The 25,026-nt window shown below is 39.2% G+C and overlaps 1 protein-coding gene across 1 annotated transcript in view; it reads left to right on the forward strand.

Annotated features, from left to right (window-relative positions):
- Positions 1 to 24,013, forward strand: part of ENPEP (glutamyl aminopeptidase) — a 33,960-nt gene extending 9,947 nt beyond the window's left edge. The window contains exons 4-20 of the mRNA XM_053975674.1: positions 2,671 to 2,791; positions 4,924 to 5,078; positions 5,707 to 5,820; positions 7,452 to 7,586; positions 11,577 to 11,642; positions 13,047 to 13,112; positions 14,430 to 14,581; positions 15,811 to 15,890; positions 17,528 to 17,655; positions 17,774 to 17,829; positions 18,667 to 18,817; positions 19,570 to 19,643; positions 19,747 to 19,848; positions 19,944 to 20,114; positions 21,856 to 21,996; positions 22,788 to 22,866; positions 23,114 to 24,013. Coding sequence (XP_053831649.1) covers positions 2,671 to 2,791; positions 4,924 to 5,078; positions 5,707 to 5,820; positions 7,452 to 7,586; positions 11,577 to 11,642; positions 13,047 to 13,112; positions 14,430 to 14,581; positions 15,811 to 15,890; positions 17,528 to 17,655; positions 17,774 to 17,829; positions 18,667 to 18,817; positions 19,570 to 19,643; positions 19,747 to 19,848; positions 19,944 to 20,114; positions 21,856 to 21,996; positions 22,788 to 22,866; positions 23,114 to 23,278 — 1,956 coding nt within the window. The 3' untranslated portion in view covers positions 23,279 to 24,013. The remainder of the gene's footprint in view (positions 1 to 2,670; positions 2,792 to 4,923; positions 5,079 to 5,706; positions 5,821 to 7,451; positions 7,587 to 11,576; positions 11,643 to 13,046; positions 13,113 to 14,429; positions 14,582 to 15,810; positions 15,891 to 17,527; positions 17,656 to 17,773; positions 17,830 to 18,666; positions 18,818 to 19,569; positions 19,644 to 19,746; positions 19,849 to 19,943; positions 20,115 to 21,855; positions 21,997 to 22,787; positions 22,867 to 23,113) is intronic.
- The last annotated feature ends 1,013 nt before the right edge of the window (positions 24,014 to 25,026 follow it).

Here is a 25,026-nt window from a genome sequence, read left to right on the forward strand (position 1 = left end):
TTATCAGGGACAGAACTTTGACTACTTGGTCTCAATAGATAGACTTGGGAATTCAGTTCCTTTAAAAATCAGAATTTTTGTCTAGATTTTTGTGCAGAACATAGTGCAGTAGGGAAAAAATGTACTGAAGAAGTGTGTAACACTGTTTTCCACATACAGAAGTTAAACATTCACTACTTGTCCATGCCACACTCTGGAGTATGGCCCTGAGGTCACTATTTTTTTTTCTCCAAGCAAAACAGTACAGCCCACAATGTTCCTGACTGGTTGTAGCTTTTCTAAATAGAAGGGAGTGTTCACTGAAACAGGGTAATTAAAGTGCATGTGTGTAGAAGCAGGGGTATTCGTGTCAGTACAGAGGTTGCCTGAAGAAACATCTTCTAATTCAGGCCTACCTTACTACATATTTTATTAACGCTGTTCACTAAACAATGTCTGAGGACTTGCCTGCACTAGAAAACTGGGGGTTTAAGTGAGGTTAAAATCATAACTTTCCTTTCTCTTAACATGGACATAGTTTTACCAATATAAAATGCATGCATAAGATCCATCACTAAAAATTATCTTTTCCCCAGGGAAACTAGACTGTCTTTAGGGGTTTTAATCATATATATATAAATTTATTCTTCTAGCCTTTCCAAGGCTTCCTGTCCAATAACTTTGAAGACCAGCTGAACAAAGATATTTAGATTCACCAACTACTGAAAAGAACATTCCATAGTTTCCACATTCCATGTGTAAATTTCTAACAATAAATCCCTCTATCAAAAAAAAAGTATCCGCTTGATCCATAAATTACTTTCATAAACATATGCAAGAACATACAACTCACATGGCATAGTAAATTATTTTAAAACTTTGCCATTCACTCTGAAAGCCCTAACAAAGACATTAATGAAATGAGTGGTGGGAACTGTGTCTACAGCTGGAAACAATGCTTCTGAGCTGATTACCTGTCAGGTACCAAACGTCTGGATTGAAAAATCACAGAGGAGATTATACAAATGAAACCCAAAGTCAGTTCTAGTGCAGGCTGAAAGTTTTGGAAACCATTAATACAGATCAGCTAGGGGACTGAACACTGCTAAATTGAGTAAAGAGCTTACAGAAGTGGAAATTGCAGATTGTAATTGCAAACTGACCCTAGGGGAAATCCCCTAGCTGGAATGTATTCCTGATTGAATTTCATAAGCTTTTTTTGGTTTTGTTTTTGTTTTGTTTGGAGGTTTTTTTTGTTTTGTTTTGTTTTTGTTCCAGCTTTATTGCTGAACGCTTTCCTGCCCTCCTCTATCATTGGAAGAAGTGTAATTTATAGTATTGAAATCAATGTGTTTTCAGACTCCAAAAGAGTTCCTGGAATAGACCAGCTCCTTTACTAAGCTTGGGCCCTAAACTCCTGGCTGTAAGACAGCACTGAAGGAATAAATAGCCATATCAGTGTAGCAGATGAATGTGTCCCATTCATAAGAGTCATGGAGCTGACAAAATTACATAGATCTGTTTTCCTAAAACCAGAAACTTCACTCCATATAGAAAATCTCTTATCCAGACTGGAGATTTTCAGGGGCGGGGAAGAGAACAGACTACATACAGCTCCAACAGGCTTTGGGACAAAGACATTGAGGGAAAGATCTTCAAAAGGCTCCTTGAATTCTGAACTCAGTCTTCACAGTGTGAAGATAACTTCTCAAAAGGTTTTTCAAGTTACAGGCCTCCTCATCATGGACGTGGGTTCCATAAAGATTCTAGTCCTCCAGAGCTCGTTTCCTACTGCTTGACAGCCATAGCCAAAGTGGTCCCAGGCACCAGGCTTCAGGGATAGAAAGGTCAACATTCAACGCACCATTTTTTGCATTCATATATACAGGAGGAGCACAGGAATGGTCACTCATCACCCCAAACATGCCAGGGCTACCAAACATGCCAGTTTTCTGAAACTTGCCTGGTCATAAAAGAGAGAACTGATTTTTGCCTATGATTTCCTGGGGCGCAGCAGTCCAGAAGGCACCAAAGCTGTGACTGAGTGGCTGTGTGGCCCAAGGTCCTGGTCAAACAGCCACTCAACCTGCATGGGACAGCATATCTGGGAAGGGTCACAGATCTAGTAAATGCATGGTCTTCAGTGGGTTTGAGATCTTCAAACATACAAGGACAAGAAGAAACCATGATGATAGTGCACAGGAAAGGTACGAAGTTGAATAAAATAAGGTGTTATGGGCTTCTGACACACTTCAATACAGATGTGCTCCTGAAGATTGATCTGATGGGATCAGTAAAGATCAGTGAACTGCTCAGAACAAGTGGATCCCCTTTGACTGTGCTTGCCCAGGTTTCCTTCTTCGTAAAACCAGGCCATGGGGAAGTACAGGCTGGTATGTAACCAGGCCCTGCTTGAGGCTTGGCCACTGTGAGCTTCTGGACATGGGTCTTGCCAGTTTTACAATTCAGACAAACAGTGGAAAGTGTGCACATGTTGGTTTGGTCTCTCTTAGGTACAACACTTGAAAAACTTTGTTAAATAAATGTGATAGGGAACAGAATCCAGTGTTCAGACCAGTCTCAGAGAAAACCTGCACTGTTATTGATATGCATGCTAAATGCCTTTTCAATGTTAGACACCTGATTCCTTTTAATTGAAAACTTTTCTAATTGTCTCTCTGTATTTTACAGCTGAGAGTTTATGCCCAGCCACAGCAAATACACACAGCAGAATATGCAGCAAATGTAACAAAACTTGCATTCGACTTCTTTGAACAGTACTTTAATTTGAGCTACTCTCTTCCAAAATTGGGTAACTATTAACATTTATATTTTTCATTTTGTTAATTTTATGGTTATGTTGCTTCTACAGGTCTCTGTGCTTTGGTGGAAAACAGCATGAAAGCATTTGGTTGATAACTGCTGATATGTCAGGATGTTTTAAAACTGTAACAGTGTAGTTCAAGATGTTTCTAAATGTCATGATGGATGAGTTGGTCTCAGTCACTGTTTTATTACCAGTTCTCACAGTTCATTTTGCTGAACTGAAGAACTGGTCCTGCCATGTTTATTTTAAAGCATCTTGTGGAAAATCAAGGCAAGCATTGGTGTCATCAGCAAAGGACCATCATGAGTTAAAACAGAACCAGAAGTTTCAGGAAAAATATGTACCACTTCCATATGAACTTCTGGACAAAAGTCAGCAGTGAGATAAGTGAAGATGTAAACTGCTAGAGAGTATGTCATATTATTTATTAACCTTAGTGCAAAGTGGGTGTATATCCACTTCTTACAAAGAAGAATGTGGTCCACATTTGTAATTTCTACAGCTGGGCTAAATAAAGATCTGGGACTAAATAAGAGCGGGCACGCTCTCAAATTTTGCCCATGGTTACAAAACAAGTAAAGAGAAGGTAGTGGGCATCCTTCAGCTTGGAATATTTGCACTCTGCATCTGATTCACGCAGTTTAACATGCATAATAATCAAGCTGGAAGTGCAATCAGAGTTTTGTAAATTCTCCCTCCTAAGACCTTCAAAGAGGTAATTCAGTTAGTTCATGAACTTAAAAGGATGGAAAAATACTAGCTGCAAACAAGTCAAGACAATACGGGGGGGGGCAGGGGGGAATCCCCAAAACTTCGAAGACAATTAATAATGCTGTGCAAACCTTTTGTTGGCTATTTGTACCTGTACCTATCATGCCAACCTATATTACTTTAACAAAAGACTTTTACCTCCTCCTTTCAAAATAGCACCTAAGTTTACTGTAAATATGTTTGCATTTCAATGACAACTGAATTAGGGAAACCAGTACAATATGTTGTTCTTTCACACACTGGTCCCCAGTAATAATAGGTACTATATCTCACCTGTGCTTTATATTCAGACTTTCACTGCCATGAAAGCCTGATGACTTTACCATGGCAGCAACTGGATAAAGGCCTGTCTGTGTGACAGGATGGACTGGTATCTTCAGCTCAGCAGTGTCACAGAATAGATACTTTTGTAGATTATATACTCTTTTCCCCAGAATGCCTATTTGTTGGATTGCTAACCTTGACTTGCCATGTTGTTCCCTCATTATTAGAAGTTATCCACTTCAAACCTGATGAATTAGATATGTTTCTGCATAATGGTTTATTTAAATATTGTACTTCACATTGATTTATGCCTTCTGTCATTACCTTTCTCCTTGTATCCTCCTTTTGACTGTCGTTGAAGCCCTTGCCAAACTATCAGCTTTGATTCTGTAATCAAGTTGTTTAATTTAAAATAAGTCATTCCTATCTTCTGTTGGAGTGGGGTGAGGGGTTTTCATTCTATTCAATTTTAAATCCATCTGTACTTTTTCGCTAACCCACAAAGAAAGCCTGTGGTCATTATTTCAGAAGAAAATGCCAGTTCAGTTGACTCTGCAATTCTCATTTAAACCTGTATTGATTACTGACCATAAATGAGTGACCTCCCACAAATTGCCAGGCGTAGAAGCAGATGTTGTTCACTGCAGAGGGGATTTACTTCAGTTAACATGTCAATAAATATTTTTAATACAACAGTGTGACAAACAATGTCATGCCTCATTATTTTACAAATAGTTTCAGGAGGTTTACTGCCTACAGCACATCCCCAGACAATAGTATTAATTTCTGGAGCCAAAATTAAGTAATGTATGATATGCACATTCCCGGGAGATGGCATAGCATCACCTCCCAGGACAGATCCTCAGCAAGTGCAACTGATCCTACTTCTGTTAATCTCAGCAGATCCAGGGCGCTTGCTTTAGGCCAGTTCTCTTCTTGAACACAGATCATAGCCTGCAGTCCACAGTAGTAAGCCAGAATCATAAATGGTAAGCAAAACAGGCTGTAAATACACAGAGAGAGGAAAAGCTAATTGAATTAAAGGATACAGTGGTAATCGTTGTCTCTTTCTTTTAATGCAGATAAAATAGCTATTCCAGATTTTGGGACAGGTGCTATGGAGAACTGGGGGCTGATCACATACCGAGAAACAAACCTGCTGTATGATCCTGAGCACTCAGCCACATCCAACAAACAGAGGGTAGCTGCTGTGATAGCCCATGAGCTCGTTCATCAGGTATATGTTAGGACATGAGTCACTTTTACAGTGTTTCAAATATCTAGTCACAACATCGTAATCCTGAAAATACTGTCATTAACTTCATCTCAGGATCTTCTACATGTGCTCAAAATCTGATTGCAAAATATCATGTCAAAACAGATCCCTGTTAGAGCTTTAAAATATCATGACTACTGCCTTGGAATTTTTCTCAGGAAGTTAGATGCTTGGCCCCAGACTGTCAGCCAGTTTATGAAAATCTGTCTAAAATGTCTTAGAGAAACTAATTTACATGTGCAGATGTCTCTTTTGGGCAGGCAAACAAGAACAGTTATACACTGTGGAGGCTGTCTGAAAACATATCCTTAAAAGCAGAAATCATCAAATCAAGAGGAAGAAACTAAAAATATTTTCAGTAGCACATGAATCATTAGCAATCTGCCGAGTAATATATAATTTTATAATAAAAATGATGTTTTAACACAAGGCAAGGCCTTCATTCCTATTCAAACCCCAGAATTATGATTATTTTCATCTGGCAGCAGGAAGAAAAGTAAGCAAATCAATGTTCTGTATGCAGATGTGAGATACTGAAATGTACATGTACTATTTATCTAAACTTACATCTTTATGTTTATAATTGTAGTGGTTTGGAAATATTGTAACCATGGACTGGTGGGATGACTTGTGGTTAAATGAAGGATTTGCCAGTTATTTTGAGTTCCTGGGAGCAAATGCAACAGAACCAGATTGGGAAATGGTAATTATTTCTGCCTTGTGGAGGGTTGGCAGGGCTGGGAGGGACATTTTGGAAGGGAGTAAAATTTAGACAAGGATGATGAAGACTTAAAGTATATTTATAGGAAACTAACATAGTGTGGTGCAACATAAAAAAAAGTTGGTTTAAGTTTTTCACCTACCTATGTTATGGTCTGAAGCTAGTCAAAGTAAACTTTGTGAAGCTTCAGTCTGCAGGGAAGAGTTATTCTTTTTTAACAAGTGTGTCAAGTGTTTGGTTATTATGGCAAATAACACCTAAGATGTGTTCTGGACAGAGCCTTAACAGTTTTGCAGGGCTGCTTAAAGGTCTAACACTGAAAGATGGAGATTTTTCTGTATTTATTTACTTGGGCTGTACTCTCTTCATGGGACTTAAGATCGTTATCTGATCTGGTAAGGGGTTGGGAACCTGGGCCTGTCTCCACAGCTTGGGCTATTATCAAGGAAAACAGTGGACTCCCATTCAGCTTCTGCCAGCATTGTAAGTGTCCTTTCAAATGCTCCAATTCAGACAACCTCTATTCTGTACAGTGCAAAAATAGGTAGTGACAGTGGATAGCCGAAGTGCCAACTGTGCCAACTCCAGGCGCTTTATGGGTGTTGCAAAGAAGTTAGCCTTAAATACGCATTATATTCTGTGAATAAAGGGAGTTTTCTTGCTCCTTCCTTCCTCTCCTCCCAAACAGATGTGATGGCCCGGAGCATACATATTTTCCCCAGCTGTCCAGGTGTAATGAGGTTCTGGGTGCTAAGACATACACAACATATGCCAGTGGAAGGAAGCAGAGTAGGTTTTGCATACATTGAACCTGTTGAAATCTACTATCTCCTGAACCTAGTGACTTTAGAAACAGACAGTGCCTACTTGCTGCTTTCCCTGCCTCTCTCCCTGCAGAGAGGCTAAGAATAAAATAATTCCCCGGGTCACTTCTACACTTTAAAGCAGAAGATCTGTGGTCCTAACTAAGAAATGTTCTAATTACTGAGTTTAAAATATTAAAGACCTTTTTTTACCGAGATACTATGTTAATTTAAGATCTAAGACATTTCAATGTTATCCTAGTGAGTATTAGAAGAGGAAAGCTAAATTGAGTTGTAGTCTTTTTTTGGTCAATGTTGATTAGGAAATAAGGGGATTTTAACTGCTGGCTACCTAATACTTTTTTTAAAAAAATTCAAATCAATTTAAAAAATCAGTATAAGCCTTGGGATGGGGAACCCCTGCCTCCTTCTTCCCTCCCTCCCTTCCTACCCAGCTCCTCTTTTGCAAGAGGAGACTGTAATGCTTTGTAAATATTGTCACACTTCTGAAATTGGTAACACAGACTACTCTTTTTGCCTGCTGGGGGCAAGGGATGGTGGTATGGGTGTATCTGTGTTATGATACACACAGGAAAACAGGATCTGAAAAAGGCAATTTATCTTAGTTAAGGAAAAACTGTATCCCTCCCCTCTCAGATGAAAAGCAAGAGTTTGCAAGTCCTTCTTTAGAGGCATGAAACTTCGTTCTATTTCAAATTGCCTAGAGAAGTTGAAGTCCAAGCTACTTATTTGAGAAGTAGGCATATACTCCTGCCCTTTGTCTCTATTCTAATGTCTTCTCTTTCTCAGCTTGAACAGGTTTTAATTGAGGATGTGCTTCCTGTACTGAAGGATGACTCTTTGCTGTCTTCCCACCCAATTGTAGCCGATGTGTCATCTCCAGCTGAAATCACCTCTGTGTTTGATGGGATATCCTACAGTAAGGTAGGATATCCTTCTGTTGTGACTTTGGATGCAAAGGAAGGGGCAACTTTGGAGAGGAGATAAAAGTCAGGGGTTCATAATCAGGACTCCCAACTCACTTGAGCTGTGAGAGGAGCAGTGCAGGCAGAGCCTTGTCAGCCACTGCGCACCATGCAGGCCTGCTCACAGCATGCAGTGATGCAGGCAAAGCACAGTCTCACCAGCCTCTGCCACTAGAGTGCTGGGTTGAAAATTAAACTAAACCAGGTACTAATCACATCTCTCTCCCATCACCTTGTCCTGATGCAGCCCCATTATGTCAAGTCTCATAATCTAACACAAGGGCAGAGGAGGCAAGGGCAGATGTCCAGGTATCCTTTCTGTCACTTCCCCATCACACTTGCAGGCCAGTATAACTTCTGTTTTGATGAAGCAAGGCAGGGAACCAAGCAATGAAAACAGGAAAGTGACTTCTTATGTCAAGTTGCTTGCAGTATCCCAGCCACCCAAAAAACCTTAACCAAGATGCGTTACACCAGCCTCTACTGGCATTGGCTTAAATTGGGAAATAAGTTAGCTCCACATTTCACTGAAAGTTGTGGAGCTCAGGAGTGCAGTGGGGTACAGTAGTCTGTAGCCCAGGAGGTGGTAGACACTCCATTAAGTATTTGATAAGATTTTTGCTCATCCCATCCCAGAGTGTGGCAGTGAGGACCTGTGCCTATAAAGAGTCCCTAAGGAGCTACCTGGAAGGATACCTTGGGTCTGCTTGAGCAGAGAGACACTGGAATGCTGGAGTCATCAACCACAGTTGTGACCAGAGCACACAGAGGCCTTCAGGAGCCCATGGTCTCTGTAGTACTTGCCATGTGGGGCGGCAGCCTGGACATCAGCGCTTGTGGGAAAGTGCTGTGAGGTCCAGAGCCTGAGGGACACCAGCAGCCATGCTGAGGATCATCACTTTAAAGACCCAGCCTAGGGGGCTGAGGCCAGCTTGTCTCCCTCCATATAGGATGTAGCCAAAGCCACTTTGTCCTTAGACAAGCCTTAGACATGGAACAAAGCAGGTATCCCCCCATATCTAACCAAGGAGTCTCTTGACTCAAGGGCCCCAACAACATTGTTCCCTCCAGTTGTTTTCTGCAGTGCATCAAGAGACAAGCCCAAACAAACACAGGAGGAAACACCCCTGTCACTCTTCTCCTCAACCAGCCATCTCCGATGCTTGTGAACCTGATACACCATATTTTTATTGGCAGCTTCTTATATGACTCTGTCAGTGTTCCCTATCTGATGCCGTAACATGCTTCCACTGAACACGCAAAATCCAGCATTATTAAATACTGCTTGTTGCTTTCCCTCCAAGCTCCCATTATCAGCTAAACATATAGTATATATTACATTGACTTTAGCTTCAGCTGTGCTACAATCTGTAACTATAGATACTACTTTTATTAGCTAGACTTGATCCATCCATTTCCATCAGTTTTCTGTTTTCAATTGTTAAATCCTCTATCCAACAATACAACCAATATTTATTGCAGCATAAATGCCTCACAGTCAAACCATAAACCATGTAAAAACCTGCATTGTGTAACACTGTTTTTAAATCAAACTAACAAAAGTCACGAAATATACAGAGCTAAATCAAATACTCTGGATCAAAATGTATTTTAGTGGTGAGCTAAGCAACAGACATACTTTTGCAGGGTCTGTAAAAACAATGGAGAAAAAAAATCCTAGCTTTTACTCATCTCTTTGTGCCTAGATAATTACTACATGAACTCATTTTTTTTAAGCAAAAACACTTGAGGACTTGTGCATTGTTTGGGAACAGTTTGCTTGGGATATAATTTGGCTTAGGTTATAATTTGGCTTGAAAGAGAAAGTCTTTGCGTAGATTTAGCTCAAATTACTGTTGATATTTATATATAAATGCGTGACAAAATTAGCTTGTTTCTTTTTGGCTTTACTTTGGCTTCTCTTTTGTATTTTTATTTTTAAAACCATCTTCTCATGATAATATTCATCACTAAACAAATAAAGCATAATTTGGAGTGCTCTCTGTTAGTCTTACCAGACCAATCCAATCCTAAGACCCTGATGAATTGCCTAAGGGTTTATGGAGTCATTGCAGCGTATTCTGTACAAGATCCTCTAAGTGCTGTGGGATTCATAGGGCTAGGAAAGCTCTACTAGAGTAGAGCTGGTAAGTAAATAATTAATGTATATAATTGTTTTAATCTGCTTTTAAAAAGTATTTGCAGCTCATCTCTTTCCCAGTTTAATCCTCTCCCTTATTTTGAAAGGTTTTATTAAAGTAACAGTGATGTTTTTTGTCTTAAATAAGTACTGTTAGAAATTTGGTTTTGGACCCCCACATTTTTGGAACTTCCCAGCTACAGAAGTTTAGGATTAATCTTCCACATTTCTGCCACAAACAAATCTTGTCACATACTTGGCAATTACTATGAAATAATGTGGGTGTTGATAAAAGACTCCCTGCTATACCCCCATCAGAGAACATCAGCTAGTCAAATTAAGGTCACTTTCCTGAGCCTCCCCAAATAGTTGTAAGAAAGAAAAGTTATTAAGATACTGGTGTTCCTATAATCAGTGATTTTTGTTAGGATGAGTTTTTCTCAAACACACTCCATCATGGACTACAGAGGAATGACAAGAGAGGGGGGAAAAGACTGAAAAATAATAGTAGACAGTGCAAGTGACTAACTATACACTACAATTTAAAGCAAAAGAAGTCTCCACTGTTACCAAATGCATGTGTAAGTATGTATTTGTACTTTGGCTTTTAATATAAATGGGAGGGGATGGTTTCTGAGAGGTGATACCAGATAAGAAGTGGCTGAGAGACAAAGCTGAGGAACTGAGGTTCCCTAGTGCATACTCATGGCCTTATGATCACCGTTGATCATTAAGCAGCTTTAGGATTACCACTGATGGATATCTGCTCTAAATGTTACTGAATTGGTTGTGAACATATTCCATGGCAAACACATCAGATTTCTGTATCAAAAAACAGTCATCTGCTGACCACTTTGACTCTCCAACAATAGACTGGAAAGCAGTTTGAGGCATATCTGTTCAAACAGTCCCTCTGCCATGACTCATCTAGTCGTTATTCTCAGACACATAAATAGAGGAAACAGGATTTACTGAGAATTCAGATAATATTCTTGGTTTTATGGGACAACTGGATTTTTAAACCATTCATAGCATTAGGCTCACAACTGCCCCTTGATTTAGCTCAGAAAATGAAAACATGCTAATCCTAAAATTGCATTTTGCATCTTAGATGGAGTTTGCACTCCTTTTTTTTTTTTTTCATCATTTTGTGTACACTCTGTTCTTTGTTCCACGTGGCTCTTCTACTTCTCTCTCCTGTCTTTTGTTTCTTTCTTCTTTCAAGGTCCTAATTGTTTGGTTTTTTCTCTGTGATGCCCAAGTTAGTAACTCCTCTGATCCCAATTCTCCCCCACTTCAGAGGCCAGAGCTCTTACACTAGTCTTCAGCAAATTTCATTCCTTATCTTCAGATGGCATACCTAACCTCTAAAGCCACAGACTTGCAGCATTTTTAGAGTTCCCTTCCTTCTGTGTGTTCATCTGAAGTCACTACCCCTCTCAGGCTGTTCCCCTGACAGGGCTAGTCCCCAGCTGCCCTCACCCCTGTCCTGTTCAACACAAAACAGGGAGCCCTGCTCACACAAACTGGTAGAGGGCAGGACAGTAAGCTGCAGCAGCAGGGCTCAAGAGCTAAACATAGGAACAAGTGTCTGATCACAACTAAAGACTGATTCTCACATCCAGATTTAAGCTCCACCAGGGAGGCATGCTATCCCACAAAGGAAGTAGAAAAAGCACGTCCTTAGTCTGATGGACGGTTTCTATTTTTGACTTATAAAATACTCATTCCCATGTTGCCTTTTAGATGAATGGAAATCAGAGTTAGAGCAGTGTGGATTGACCTTCTCCCCTTTCCCTTTGTCCTCAGGGTGCATCGATCCTCAGAATGATTCAAGACTGGATTACACCAGAGCTCTTCCAGAAAGGCTGTCAGGTAAAGGTGACACCAGACATACAGCCCATCTTCATGTGACAATAGCAAAGCCATTAGTCAAAAAGTGAATATCAGAGATCCTGGTATTGGTAGCAGAAGTACTTAGTGCATTTCAATACTGAGTGGACAACATGGAGGGGAAGAAGTTCCATGCTCCCACAGAAGCAGGAATGTGAACTGCATAAAGATTTGATAACCAGACAGTGAGGACGTAAATTCCTGACAGCTTTTAGTGGAAAAACCTCCTCTAACCCACTGTTATCCTGTTGTCAACTGGGATCCCCTCAATCTCCTGTCAATCTCTGTGTCTGTGGCTTCCTATGGCCACAATCCTCCAACCCACCCAAGGCTGCTATGTAGAAACACTCTTAGAGGCATAAGTTCATCCGTGCCCTGATGCAGGGACACCCAGCCCTAGAACATCAATAGGAAGAAGAAAAGGGATATATTGCACAGTTCATAGTCCTTTCTTATGGAGGAAATACGTGGTGCTGCAAAATGACAAAACGGGAGAAAGGAGCCATCCCAGAAGGAGAAAGGTTGTCTGTCCTTTATTCTGAGCAGACATAGGTAACAGGCATTGCAGTGCAGGCTTACCACATTTGCTCTTACTTCCCTCTCTCAAGAAGAGCTGCTATTTATGGGCTGCTACAAGATTGTTGTATTTTCCTGTACTTCCCCTTTCACATATTCAATCAGAACAGTTACCTAATATGGGAAAATACAGCCACCTTGTCTCCAAGAGCCTAACCCTTCCCTTCTGCTCAGAGCCTTCAGGAGCACTAAGGTAGGCAGCTGTGGCCAACTACGAAACAAACAGCACCATCTACTGACTGAACACCACCGGGAGCAGGTGACAGGGTAGGAAAACACCCGCCAAGCATCCAGGGAAGACAGAGGATGGGAATAAGGTTTAAGCATTGCAAACTCTTTGCTGAACACCATTACTCCGTGTAACAATCGTTTTGATCAAAACTTAGAGGTGACTTGACTTTGCTAATTCCACTCTTAGTCCACAGGTAGTGAAATCTCATCAAATATCTTCCTCCTGCTAAACAGCCTCTTGCATTAGTAAAAAACTTGCAACAGGGTATAGTGGTGTCCATTTAAACAAAACACAGAGAACTCTTCAAATACAAATTTATTTCTTACTAACAAGTCACTCTGGAAAACACTGACTTTTGGTGTTATGGGATGCATTGGACAGCAAAGGAATTTCATCAGCTGAATACTGAACCATTTAATCTCCCACTCTCAGGTACTACCACCCATGTGTGGATACTCTGTGCAACTGAGAGGTACTCTCTGTATCCCTGTACAACTGAATATGTGTATTGTTTCCATAGGCAAACAAGAAACACTATTTGCACCATAGTATTTTCAGGGTTTTCCATCTTTTTCTAGGCATATTTGAAGAAATACCATTTCCAGAATGCCAAGACACAACAGTTTTGGGAAGCTCTGGAAGAGGTATGTTTTGCATCCACCCAAACCCTTGCTACTAAATGTTTCATATCCCACCCACTGATTTCAGTTTCTCAAACTTGTAATGATCTGTAGCTCTTCTGTCAATGAGAGATCACAAGCTAGGCAGCCTCCCAGTATAGTTCTCTTTTTTTCTTTTTTTCTTTCTTCTTTTTTTTTTTTTTTTTTTTGCATAAGGCTGTGGGAGTGGAATAAGAACTGAGAACGGGGGCCTTGCTAACAAACAGCCAGCTACTGAAACATTCCCCCTGCGACTCAAACTCATTTCACCTGTGTAAACACCTCTCGTCCACCATCATGCACCCCATACTGTCTCTTTTCTCTCTCCAGATTCAGGTGTTTGAAAGCCCTCAGTAGTATCAATTCCCAAGTAATTTTGGTGCTTATATCCCTCTCTAGCTTCTGAATCCCAATTGGGTCATCATCTATGCCACCATTTTCTGATCTTTCCTGTTCCTTGAGGCTGGCCTATTTTCTTCCATCTATCTCATTAACCTGCCCATTACACTGGCATACTGCCAGGTTCTTCCCTGATATTATTTCCTTTTCTTCCAGCCCTGTACACATGCACACAGCCTAAATTGTGCTTTTGTGTCTCTTTTCTAGTTCCAGTCTTCTCTTTGGTCCCAGACTTCTTCCTACTCAGCAGAACTTCTTACTATCTCTCTCTAGTGTTTTGCATCTTCACATCATCTACCTCACCTGGAGAAGGAAACACTAGAAGTGACCCTAGCTCACTTCTCTCACAGGTGGCATTCTGGGAAGGTAGTGACAGCTTTCTCCAGCTCCAGTTCCTAGGACGGATGTTCAGGGTTCGCAGAATTAATCAAATTTTACGTTAGTGCAGGTGCTGGTGGTTAATACTGGCTCTTCCTTCACACTCCAAACAGGACACACTGCAAGGAGGCTTCTGGCTTTAAAAATCCCACTGTGTCCTTTCTGTCCTGTTCAGATTTTCTGTCAGAAAAAAATTGAGAGATCTTTGAGCATTCAAGGGCCCTCAAAGGTTCCTCAGTATTTCTTGTCCATGTTACTGGCCAGTGTCCTGCCTACACATTTCTCATTTCTTCTGTGGGTGTTCAAGTTTCCAAATAATTTATTTATTTGGAAATAAATAAATAAATATTTATTTATTTATTTATTTCTTCAATGACAGGCACCATAAAAGGATTTAATGGAGGATATTTTTTGTCCTGAATATGCTCTTTCCTCTGCCTCTTTCTTCTTCTTAATACCAGAGACTTTCTTTCCTTTTAGGACTGATTTTCCATTTTCACTGCAACCTTCTTCCATCATTCATAGGCAAGTAATAAACCTGTAAAGGAAGTAATGGACACATGGACTAGGCAGATGGGCTACCCTGTTTTGGAGATGGGAAATAATTCAGTATTCACACAGAAACGTTTTCTTTTGGATCCCAATGCAAATGCTTCTCATCCCCCTTCTGATCTTGGGTAAGTTCCTACTGCAAATGTAGATACAAACCAGGTAGAAACTAAGTAAAATGTGCCTCATTAAATGCATTTACAAAAACAAGTAAAAAAAAAAAAGAACTAAAACAAAGCCCCAAACAAACAAACAAACATCCCCACTAAAAACACAAATAAACAAACAAAACCCCAAAAAACTATACAGGTTTTCTCTTGGGAAACACAATACCTCTCTTCAAATTTGAATTCTTCAAATTCCATCATAGTAAGCTCCATAAAAAAATAGTAAAACCAGAATATCTGTTAAGATATTTTATTTAGGAGATACAAAACCATAAATCTTTCTTCCTGGAGGTAGGAGGAGATACCATAACCTTAATTTTTTTTTTTTTCCTGGAAGTTAGTGACCATTTACTTAACCCAGGGTTATAAAGATGACATGTATTTCCCATAGCATTTGTCACCAAGGGGAAATCTCCCTGGGATGAAGTATAATATACTAATATGGAAGAGAAGCTGACTACTCAAAAGGGCAGTAATAATTAAAACTAATAATTTTAGCAGACCTATGCAGGTGGCTGACATTAGGCTCACAGCATGCTCTGCTGTCCCACATCCCTGATTGCCTGGTCACAGTCCTGGTCAGGCTGTGCTGTGGCTCCATTCCTGCCCAAATTTCTCATCTTTGTCCTGGGCATGCCCTGGAGTGAGGAATCTGCACCTACCCAATAAAGGTATACAAGGAGCTGAGGAGCAAGAGGTAAGGCTGCATTTGCCTCCCACTCTTTTTTAGTGAAGGAATTAGGGCTGTCTTGGAGAAGAAAAATAGGCTGGAAAAGGCAAGAGGCCCTCTTAACTATATCACAGTATTGTTTAAACTCTTTCAGTTTTTCCATCTGTAAAAAAACTTTTGTAATACTTAACCATTTATTTCAAGTCAGTATTGCAAAGATTAACTAGTGTCTGCACAAAGCCCTAGACACATCAACATTAACCTTGACACCAATTATTGACATATAATCATGTTTTATTAAATCAATTGCTTTGTATCCTGCTAGAACATTGCCTGACATTATTTAGTAAATGTATATGTCCTGACATTATTTAGTAAGTGTATATGTTCATAAGCACAAGTCAGCTTCATAAAACAAGATGTAAGCATTAAAATAAACAAACAAAGACATATTGGAGGGTTTTTTTTACCATTTGGCTTCAAATGTAATTTGATTTTCTTTCCCATTAAATAATTTCAGTTACAAATGGAATATACCAGTCAAATTTAAGCTTGGTGATTCATCAGGTTATACGTTCTACAATGCATCAGATTCTACAGGTAAATTTCTTCTCTTTTAAAGATAATGAATGGATGAAACTTAAATCATTTGCAAAAAAACATAGCACAGAATGAACTTTCACACTTCCCAGTTTTCAGATGTGGAAGCTAGCACACAGCTTGGTTGTACTGCAGTAATTTCAGTGATAAGATTACTATTTCCCCTGTACAAAAATTATGTAAATTTAGGTTCAGTTTCAGTATAGTGCTTAAGCATCTGTTTAAATACAGTCCTATTCAAGGAAACATCCATGCATACTCGTAGTTATAATGCACTAAAATCAATTTGGCTTAGATATGGCAATTGTCCAGTCTAAGAAAAGAGAAGTCAGAGGCTGATGAATCCTTGTGTGGCATGGTAAACTGGCAACTTGAGTTCAATTAAAGAAAAAGAACTAAAAATTATTAATCACCTGTTCTTATGCTGATTTCAGAAATGAGAAAATTCCTATGTGGTTCTTTTTTATCATTGTTCTATTATGCAGTCAAATCTGAATTTCTTGTACTACACCTCCAGTGGACAAAATTGTGGGGAAAAATTACTGACTTTTTTCAGATTTTAAATTACATCCCATTGAATTTCATAAACATTACAATTGGCTCATCTTTTCTTGTACTTGTTTGTTACTTATTTTAAATGAAATTTGTCTTTTGTTCTAGGTTTTTTTTTTTTAACCTGATTGCTTTTAGTATCCATGCAAAAGCGAACAAAAATATCTTATGTTATGATACAAGTCAGAAGTTAACACAAAGAAATTTTCTTTCTCTGATTTCCACATGATCTGAAGGCTTCAAGGGACTATTAACTTCACAGATCATGCAAATTCTTGATTAAGTGCTTCTTTCTTACATTCACAAAATTTCTGTCTTGCAGGGCAAACAGCAACTGTAGGGAAAAATCTGTTTAGAAATATTTTGTATGTAACATCCAAACAGAAACATGCTTTTAACTACAGACACCCTCAAAACACAGATTCAAAACCATTGTTTTCAATGGGAAATAGAAAAATTTTCATAACTAGCATCACCAACTGGACCAGGCCAAACTTCTGAGAAAAAACATTTTTAAAGCATTCATTTTAAATGGGAAAATCCTTAAACATGAGTGCTTGCATGAAGTCTCAGCCTATTTTGTAAATCTTTTATCAACAGCTATGAAAATAGAATCAAAGAAGAGTACAGGAAAGAAAAGTTGAAGTTAGTTGAAACAAACTGAAAAATGAAACTAATGGAGGATAAAATATGAGAACTTTAATAGTGCACATGAGGATGAAAAAAGTTTAAAAGTATATATTTGCAAGAATTGCTTCTTTGCAATTTTTTACTTCTTAAAATGATACAAAATCTCACCATCCTCATCCTACTTTCAATGACCTCCATTTCAAATTTAACAAACTAGCTACCCCTAGTAATTACTGCAATTCATTGTTTTAAGACAAGTGCTGGCATTCATCAAAATCCATAATAATTCATCTCTACTCAGAGCCATTTAGAAATAAATAAAGAAATAAATGAAATTAAGGGTTGGACCTTATTTTGATATCCATTAAAACCAAATAACACTTTTGGAATCAAGGAATCTCCAGTGAAATCTGCATCATATAAGGTGCACAAACTGATGACTGATTGTTTTGTAGGAATTAGAATATCAGCTTCTCCTGATACTTTTCTGAACATTAATCCAGACCACATTGGATTCTTTCGGGTGAATTATGATAGTCAAAACTGGGCCACCTTAAGCCTTCTTCTGCTCCAAAACCACACAGTGAGTGATGTAATGTCTAACCTGTCTGGTGGGTCTTTTATAAGAGGTCTGTAGAGGCTGGGGTTTTTCTGCAAATAATCTGTATATTCTTGATCCTTCTTTTCCTCTTTTCATACAGAGTTTTTCAGTTGCTGATCGCGCAGGGATTTTGGATGATGCTTTTTCTTTAGCAAGGTAAATTAATTCTCTACAAAAATCTAGAGATTTCAATACAAGTTTTTCAGTTTCTGTTGCCTAATAATTAGAATTCACGCAACCCAGGTGGTTGAAAGAAATTTTCTGACTTTGGTATGAGCTTTAATTCTTTGTTGCTTTATCTTGTCCTCCAAAAGGGGTGCATTTAAGTATGCATTGTCAATTTGCATTACCATTGCAATCATGAGAAATGCTGCCTTTCAGTACTATGGCAAGGAAAAAGCAGGCTTTAATTGCACAGGTCTTAGAAAGGGGTGTTTTCTCCATATAATTAGCAATAATGGAAGCACTTCAGAAGAGGTTAGGTACCCAGAAAAGTAGAGGCATACCTACAATGCATACCAAGGCATTGAGTAGCTACCACCTCAGCTAGTAGTTTGTTTAGAAACTTGATTGGAAACTTCTAGATCTTGAGCCCAGCCATGGTGACACAGATAAAATTTAGGCAATCTGTAACAGCCTCTAAGACTATGTCTACTCAGCCTTTCAGGATGTCACCAACCAGCAGTTCCTTTCTTTTTTTGTGATATTAATGTCAGTCAGTTAAGGACTGCCCACTTCTAGGCACACTGGGCTGCTGCACAATGCTAGCAGTCTTCTCACAACAGCACAACTCCTACAATTAGGCATTGATCAACAGCAATCCTTGGTTATCTCTTTGGAAAACACCTTCCAAGTTACATTCCAGACTAGTTTCTCCCTCACAAACTTTACTATTTCAGGCCTTCTAAAGTAAATAGTAAATCTAGTATCTTTGAAGAAGCAAGTTCTTCAAATTCATTAAAATAACAGAAGTTATGTTTTCTCCTTCCACAGACCTGGACTTGTGACTTACTCTGTTCCCCTGGAACTCACAAAATACCTAAGAAGCGAAACAGAGTATTTACCTTGGAATAGAGCTGTATCAGCTGTAACTTACCTTGCAGACATGCTCAAAGATGATAAAGATCTCTATCCCCTGTTTCAGGTGATGAAGCAAAATAAAAGCCAATCTGGCTTGGAATCACTGAATCTGATAATTCAGAATCTCTCACAAGAATAATAGTGAAGTTCAAGTGATTTTCAGTGTTGCTGAACTATTAACATTTACTTTTCATTACTGTTCTCTTAAAAAAACCCTCTAAACACTGCTTCGTAGGTATCTGAATTACTTGGATTCTGCATTCAGGACTATGCACTTGGAGAAAAGACATTATGCCTAATTATTCTTATAATCTGTCATCATAAGGCATGTTACAGGTATTTATTAGTCAAGGCTGTCCTGCAGTCAATAAAGAAGTATGTATAGGGGACAGCAAAATCTCAAACACCTGTCCTCAGCACAAAGGATGGCTATATCTCTGTGTGGCAGTGAGTAGGTTTGTTAGTTGACCTAAAATACTGAACATGATTTAATGGTCACTAAAGTATGTCCTGAACTATCATCTCTGGAAAGCAGTTGTGGCAGTGTGTCCTTGCTGTACCCCAGCCTTCATCTGGGAGCACAGACAAGGTTGGAGAGAAGCAGGTTGGCTTTGTCCTATCTGCACACCAGTATTGCAAGCATTCAGACTTGGAATGCTGTGGGGATCTGAAAAGATTGTGTGTGTGCCTGTTCATGTTACTTTTCATTCAAGAGATGCTAGCTCTGGGAAAAAAATTAAGGAGAACAAACTATGAAATTAAATATATTATTTAAAGAAATCTACACATGTAACCAACACCAATTTTCTACCTCAGGAATATTTTCGCAATCTGGTAAAACCAACTGTGAATAAACTGGGCTGGGAGGATTCTGGAGACCATTTGCAGAGGTGGGACAATCTTTATTTGTTCCTTCTCATGTTATTGATGCATTCAAACAATAGTTAGCTGTAGGAAAATATCTGTCTCACTCTCTTTCTCTCTCTTTCCAAGGCTTCTTCGTACATCTGTTCTAGACTTTGCCTGCAGTATGAATGACACAGAATCTTTGAGCAGTGCTTCTCAGCTCTTCGATAGGTGGTTACGAGGAGAAACGTGAGTGCTCACATCTTTTGTGGTTTGTGAGAACACAGCACTGATCTCAAGTAGGAAAGGGGGAAGAATATTTAAGTACTGTTTCTTTATTTTAGTATTGCTGCAAATCTCCGACTCATAGTATATCGCTATGGAATGCAGAACTCAGCCAATGAGACATCATGGAATTACATGTTCAACAAATACCAAGAAACTTCATTAGCCCAAGAAAAAGAAAAGCTGCTATATGGCCTGGCATCAGTGAGGAACATCACCCTTTTGGACAGGTGATTTAAACACACACAGATTTCTCTTTTCCTACAGAAGCAACTGATTGCTGGTTGCTCATTCCCCTCTTCCTTTCTTCTGTGATGTCATTTTGGTCAGATTACACCATGAGGAATGCAACACATTTTCAAGACCAGTTATCTAACATGCCTCTCTGAGATTGTGCTATGGCAGGAAAAAAGCCTTGTTCTTTTAGCGGAAGATATTGAAGACATGGTAGTTGCTGCATACAATCAACAACCTTCAGCTCTTCCAACAGTGTGTTCACCCTGTGCAATTTTAGTTGCTTAATAGTTAATTATCGAGAGTAAATTAGTCATCCATTTCCTCTTTAATCAGTGAAGAGAGGCCAAACCTACAATGCACTGCTTATCCCAGACCAGGAAAGGGGCTTAAAATCAATAGAAAGAATTGCTTTGGGGTGTTGTCAGTCATCCTCCATTACCTCCAGTTTGCTTAGCCTAGATGTCTACTTTCTAACTAGCTAAAATTAGGCAAACAGCCTTAAGCAATTGTTATTAACAGTCCTATGAAGGCATCCATGTGAACTTGCAATGCTCCCTAAGGTGCTGTGCAGAAGTGCTCAAGCTAGAACCAAAAATGTTGAATTCATGCTGCCATGGCAATGATGAGTTTGCCCCAGAGTGGTCCAGCAGACTGACTGACTTGGCAGGCTGTCACCCTGCATAGGCACACTGGCTACTTTAGGCTTATCTGATAACTTTGCATGTTGTTGTATCATGTAGCACTTATGCAAGCAAACATCTACACCACTGTATTGGAGCCCTATCTAAATATCATAACATGGTATGCTTGAAAGAGTTCCAAGTTTAAAGGAGAGGAAACAAGGAAGTATAGGAGATTCAGAAAGAGTAAATATAAGAATTAGAGTAATTGAAATAACGGTAGGAAGCAGCTGCATTCCTAAATTCTTGTAACTGCAACAGCCATAATCTAAGGCCATTAAATAGCTAATGGCTGACATTATTAAGACATTAATTAATTAGCTAGATCAGACTATATTTGCAGAAAACAAAAAATCCCTCCTAAAGCAGGGAAAGCTTGTCTCTTAATTTACTATTAAAATAACAAACAAGGATGGAAGAGCAAACAGATTGAATAAAATTGTCCATTACATATAGGGAAAAAGAAGACAATCCTTAATCCCAACACACAACAGCTTGAAAGGGTGTTCTTCTGCAGCTGCTGCTGTGAATCCATGACCATGCTACTCATCTCCCTGCAAACATGTGTGCTTCACCCCATCAGTCAAAACCATCTGTGCCATAACTGGAAGTATAACTGCAGCACTTGCAGCCATGCTCTGCCCAAATGAATTTTAATTTTGTATGGATAAAAGTTTCCAAACAAACGCACAGATGTCAGTGTGAGCAAGCCACCTGTGCATGTATTCATGGTCCCTGTAAGATCTTTAAAGTATGGACTACTACTTTTTTTGGTGCTTGGCTTAACAGGCTGAACTACTAACTGATCCAATCTTGTTTTCTCTACTGCATTAAAATATAGAAATAATAATGGGGTTTGGCTATTTTCAAGTAGAGACATAAACTCTACCTACTTTGCTAAAGAGATTCCTAACTAAGATTTCTTTCAATACAATTATCTCTTGACACAAGTTACATTTTAGATCTGTGTACTTACCTATAAAATGCTCTAGGAAAAAAAATAATATTCCTGTTTGGAAATGGCTCTCATTGATTCCTATGGCATTTCCCTTAGATATCTGAAATATATTTACAACACCAGCCTCATCAAAAGCCAAGATGTGTTCACAGTCCTGAAATACATCTCATATAACACCTATGGGAAAACAATGGCCTGGGACTGGATACGACTGAACTGGCAGTACTTAGTTGACAGGTACTCTAATGAACTCATGGGAAACGACATCCACCTGTAAATCTTGTTACATGCCATGTTGTTCTGTGTTTTCATTGTACAGTTATAATCACTGGCCTTTGCAAAATGAAAACTGAAAGCTTATTCAACACAATTACATCCATTTGTGGAAAAAGTACTTTGTTGCTAACTTGAAAACCATTCTTTCCCTAAATGAAAGGTAAATGGTCATCAAGGAGAAAAAGTTTTACCAAGGCTACAGAAATCTAGTTATTGCATGGAAATTAGTGAATCAAATCTCCACTCTTGTGACTGATTTCATATCAAGAAGACAAGAGTATAAATTATGGCTTTTTAAAAATTTTATTCTAATGGTTAACAGCAAGCAGCAGACATACAGATGAGCAGTGGAAGTAATTGCAAACCTTTTAACTTTTCTCCTCAATATTTAAGTGACCTGTCTCTTTTTCCATCTCCTTTCTGAGTGCTTGGTGAGGGCACGGAAGGAAAGCACACCTGCAAGCCTAGAGGTGTGATGTGGACAGTTTTTGTATTGCTAAGCAGCAATATTCCTAACTTCCAGCCTGAGACAATCAGTAATCACTTGAAAAAATTATTCCACCATAAGAGATCACTCCATTAGTAAACACATTTAAGAACAGCTCAGATATTATGTAGGAGTATTATTTTTCAACTATTTCGAAAAATGCTATAATTTGAGTGTACCTGCTTTATTGTAACACAATTAGAAGTTTAAGTTTCGGATAATTATGGTTTTGCATTAAACATCATTTATTAAATTGTTTTTCTAGATTCACTATAAATGACAGAAACCTTGGTCGAATAGTAACTATTGCCCAAACCTTCAACACTGAGCTCCAGCTTTGGCAGGTATGATGACATCAATTCTCTTGAATTTAAGTCAATATATTTAACTATCTTCTGGACAGGAAACTTTTTTTTTTGTCCTCTAAATGCTTAAAGCAGTAGGAGTTAACTGTGAAACTATTCCAGTGCTACTAGCATGAGCTTATAGATCTCTCCCAGTCAGAATTACCCCTGACTGTGGCTTTGTAAAAAGCCACTTGCCCAATAGCAGCATTATTTACTTCACATCAATTTCTTTTCTTTTTTCCAGATGGAAAATTTCTTTGAAAAATACCCTAATGCTGGGGCAGGAGAAATGCCCAGGAGTCAGACACTGGAGCAAGTGAAGAGCAACATCAAATGGCTAAAAGAAAATAAGGAAGAAATACAATCATGGCTGAAAAGCACAGTAAGGCTTCAAGGTCTTACTTTGTGAAAAAGATCAGGCACTCAAATCTTCAATGATGTTTAGCAATGTGGATTTCTCACCTAGGTACCTTAGAGGACTAAGACCTAATATTTTTTCCTACACTCAGGAGACCACTGCCAGAGCAATGTTAGTGTAGTTGCTTAGCAGGAATAGCTTTATATGTTGAGAGCTGAATTTGCCTGAACAAACAGGACAAAGACTTAAAGTCATTCAAAGCAGAAGTGATGGCAGAACTGGTGTCCTTGCTGATCACTCTGGTCTCACTCCTTATGCACGCCACTCTGCAAAGCTACTTCTTGGTTCGCACAGAAGTATGTCTAGTATACTCAGGGATTCCTTTCCAAGTGCACCTCATAGGAGCTTTCTCCTGAAGGAAAGGGAATTAAACAGTAGTTTTGACATTGTCTGAAAATCATCTCCCATATTCATAGCTGTAAAAATACTATGTCTGGGATTTAGGTTTGATTTCTGATACTACAGAAAGGCCAGTTAAGCTTTCCTCTCAATTGATTTTTGAAGTTTAACTACTAGTACACAAGGGATCAATACTATCAACTTCTTTTTCAATGTTATTACTTGGGATTCTGTAGCTTAGAGTAAGGGTTGACTTGGTTACTTTTGTCTTATTTCTAAATCTTAAAAAAACCAAAAAAAAGATAATTTGTAGCAGCAGATACTGCAAACAAGACATGCTTTACTTACTGTTTCTTTTCTTATAGAAAAATAAAATTTAAAAATCTACATGAAATCTCAGTCTCTTTCTAATGAAATTATGAAACTTCATGGGTTATAGAAGAACAGCTGTTACATGGCTCAGCTGTGCTGTACATAATAGCTTCAGTGACTTCTGAGGGGGGAGAAATCTATTAACTCCTCTGAGAAAACACAGAAAAAATGGGAAATGCACCCAGAGGGATCAGATGAGTCTGACTGCTGCAACTGAGTCTATTGCAGGACTACAGACGGCAAAGAAAGAATTCTCAGTCCCAAGCCCCTCTGCCCTTGTGATGCTGGAGAAAGCATCAGGGCTACTCTGTCTGTCTCTCCCAAGCTGGAAGCTGGGGGGGTTTGGAGTTCCCAGATTTCCATGTGCACTTGTCCTGACACTGGACAAACAGTAAATGTGAGCACCTCCTTGCCTTCTCCCTGGTCTCCTGAGCAGAGACCACAACCAGCCAGAGCAAATGTCTGTCCAGGTGTCCTGGGACCAGGATCACAGAGCACCTCATAGTACATAGCCCAGGGAGATTTCATGCACATCTGTCAGGAAACTCTGCAGTTGGATCAGAGGACAGAAGCATGGAAAAGCACTTCTCTTACCTTCATTCTGCAATGCTATTCAAAGGGAAGAGGAGATGACTGTAAGGTACAGAAATTTCAGTACAGGCTACGTGCTTGCCTCTGGGCCTTGGTACAGCACAGAGAACTCCAGAACAACTTATATAGTCTGAGATGGAAACACTTCACTCAAGGCTAGTACTGTTTTGTGCCTCTCTCTAGACACCCAAATAGCTGTGACAAGCCCAAACAAATCTGGTGACAAAGTCAGTTGTCCTGTTGTGCTGGTTTTGGCTGGGATAGAGTTAATTTTCTTCACAGTAGCTGGTGTGGGCTATGTTTTTCATTTGTACTGGAAACACTGTTGATAAAACAGAGATGTTTTCATTACTGCTGAGCTGTGCTTACAGTGCCAGGGCCTTTTCTGCCTCTCACACCACCCCACCAACAAAGAGACTGAATGTGCATAAAGTGGG

This window comes from Vidua macroura, chromosome 4, assembly GCF_024509145.1.
Source record: "Vidua macroura isolate BioBank_ID:100142 chromosome 4, ASM2450914v1, whole genome shotgun sequence".
Classification (NCBI taxonomy): domain Eukaryota; kingdom Metazoa; phylum Chordata; class Aves; order Passeriformes; family Viduidae; genus Vidua; species Vidua macroura.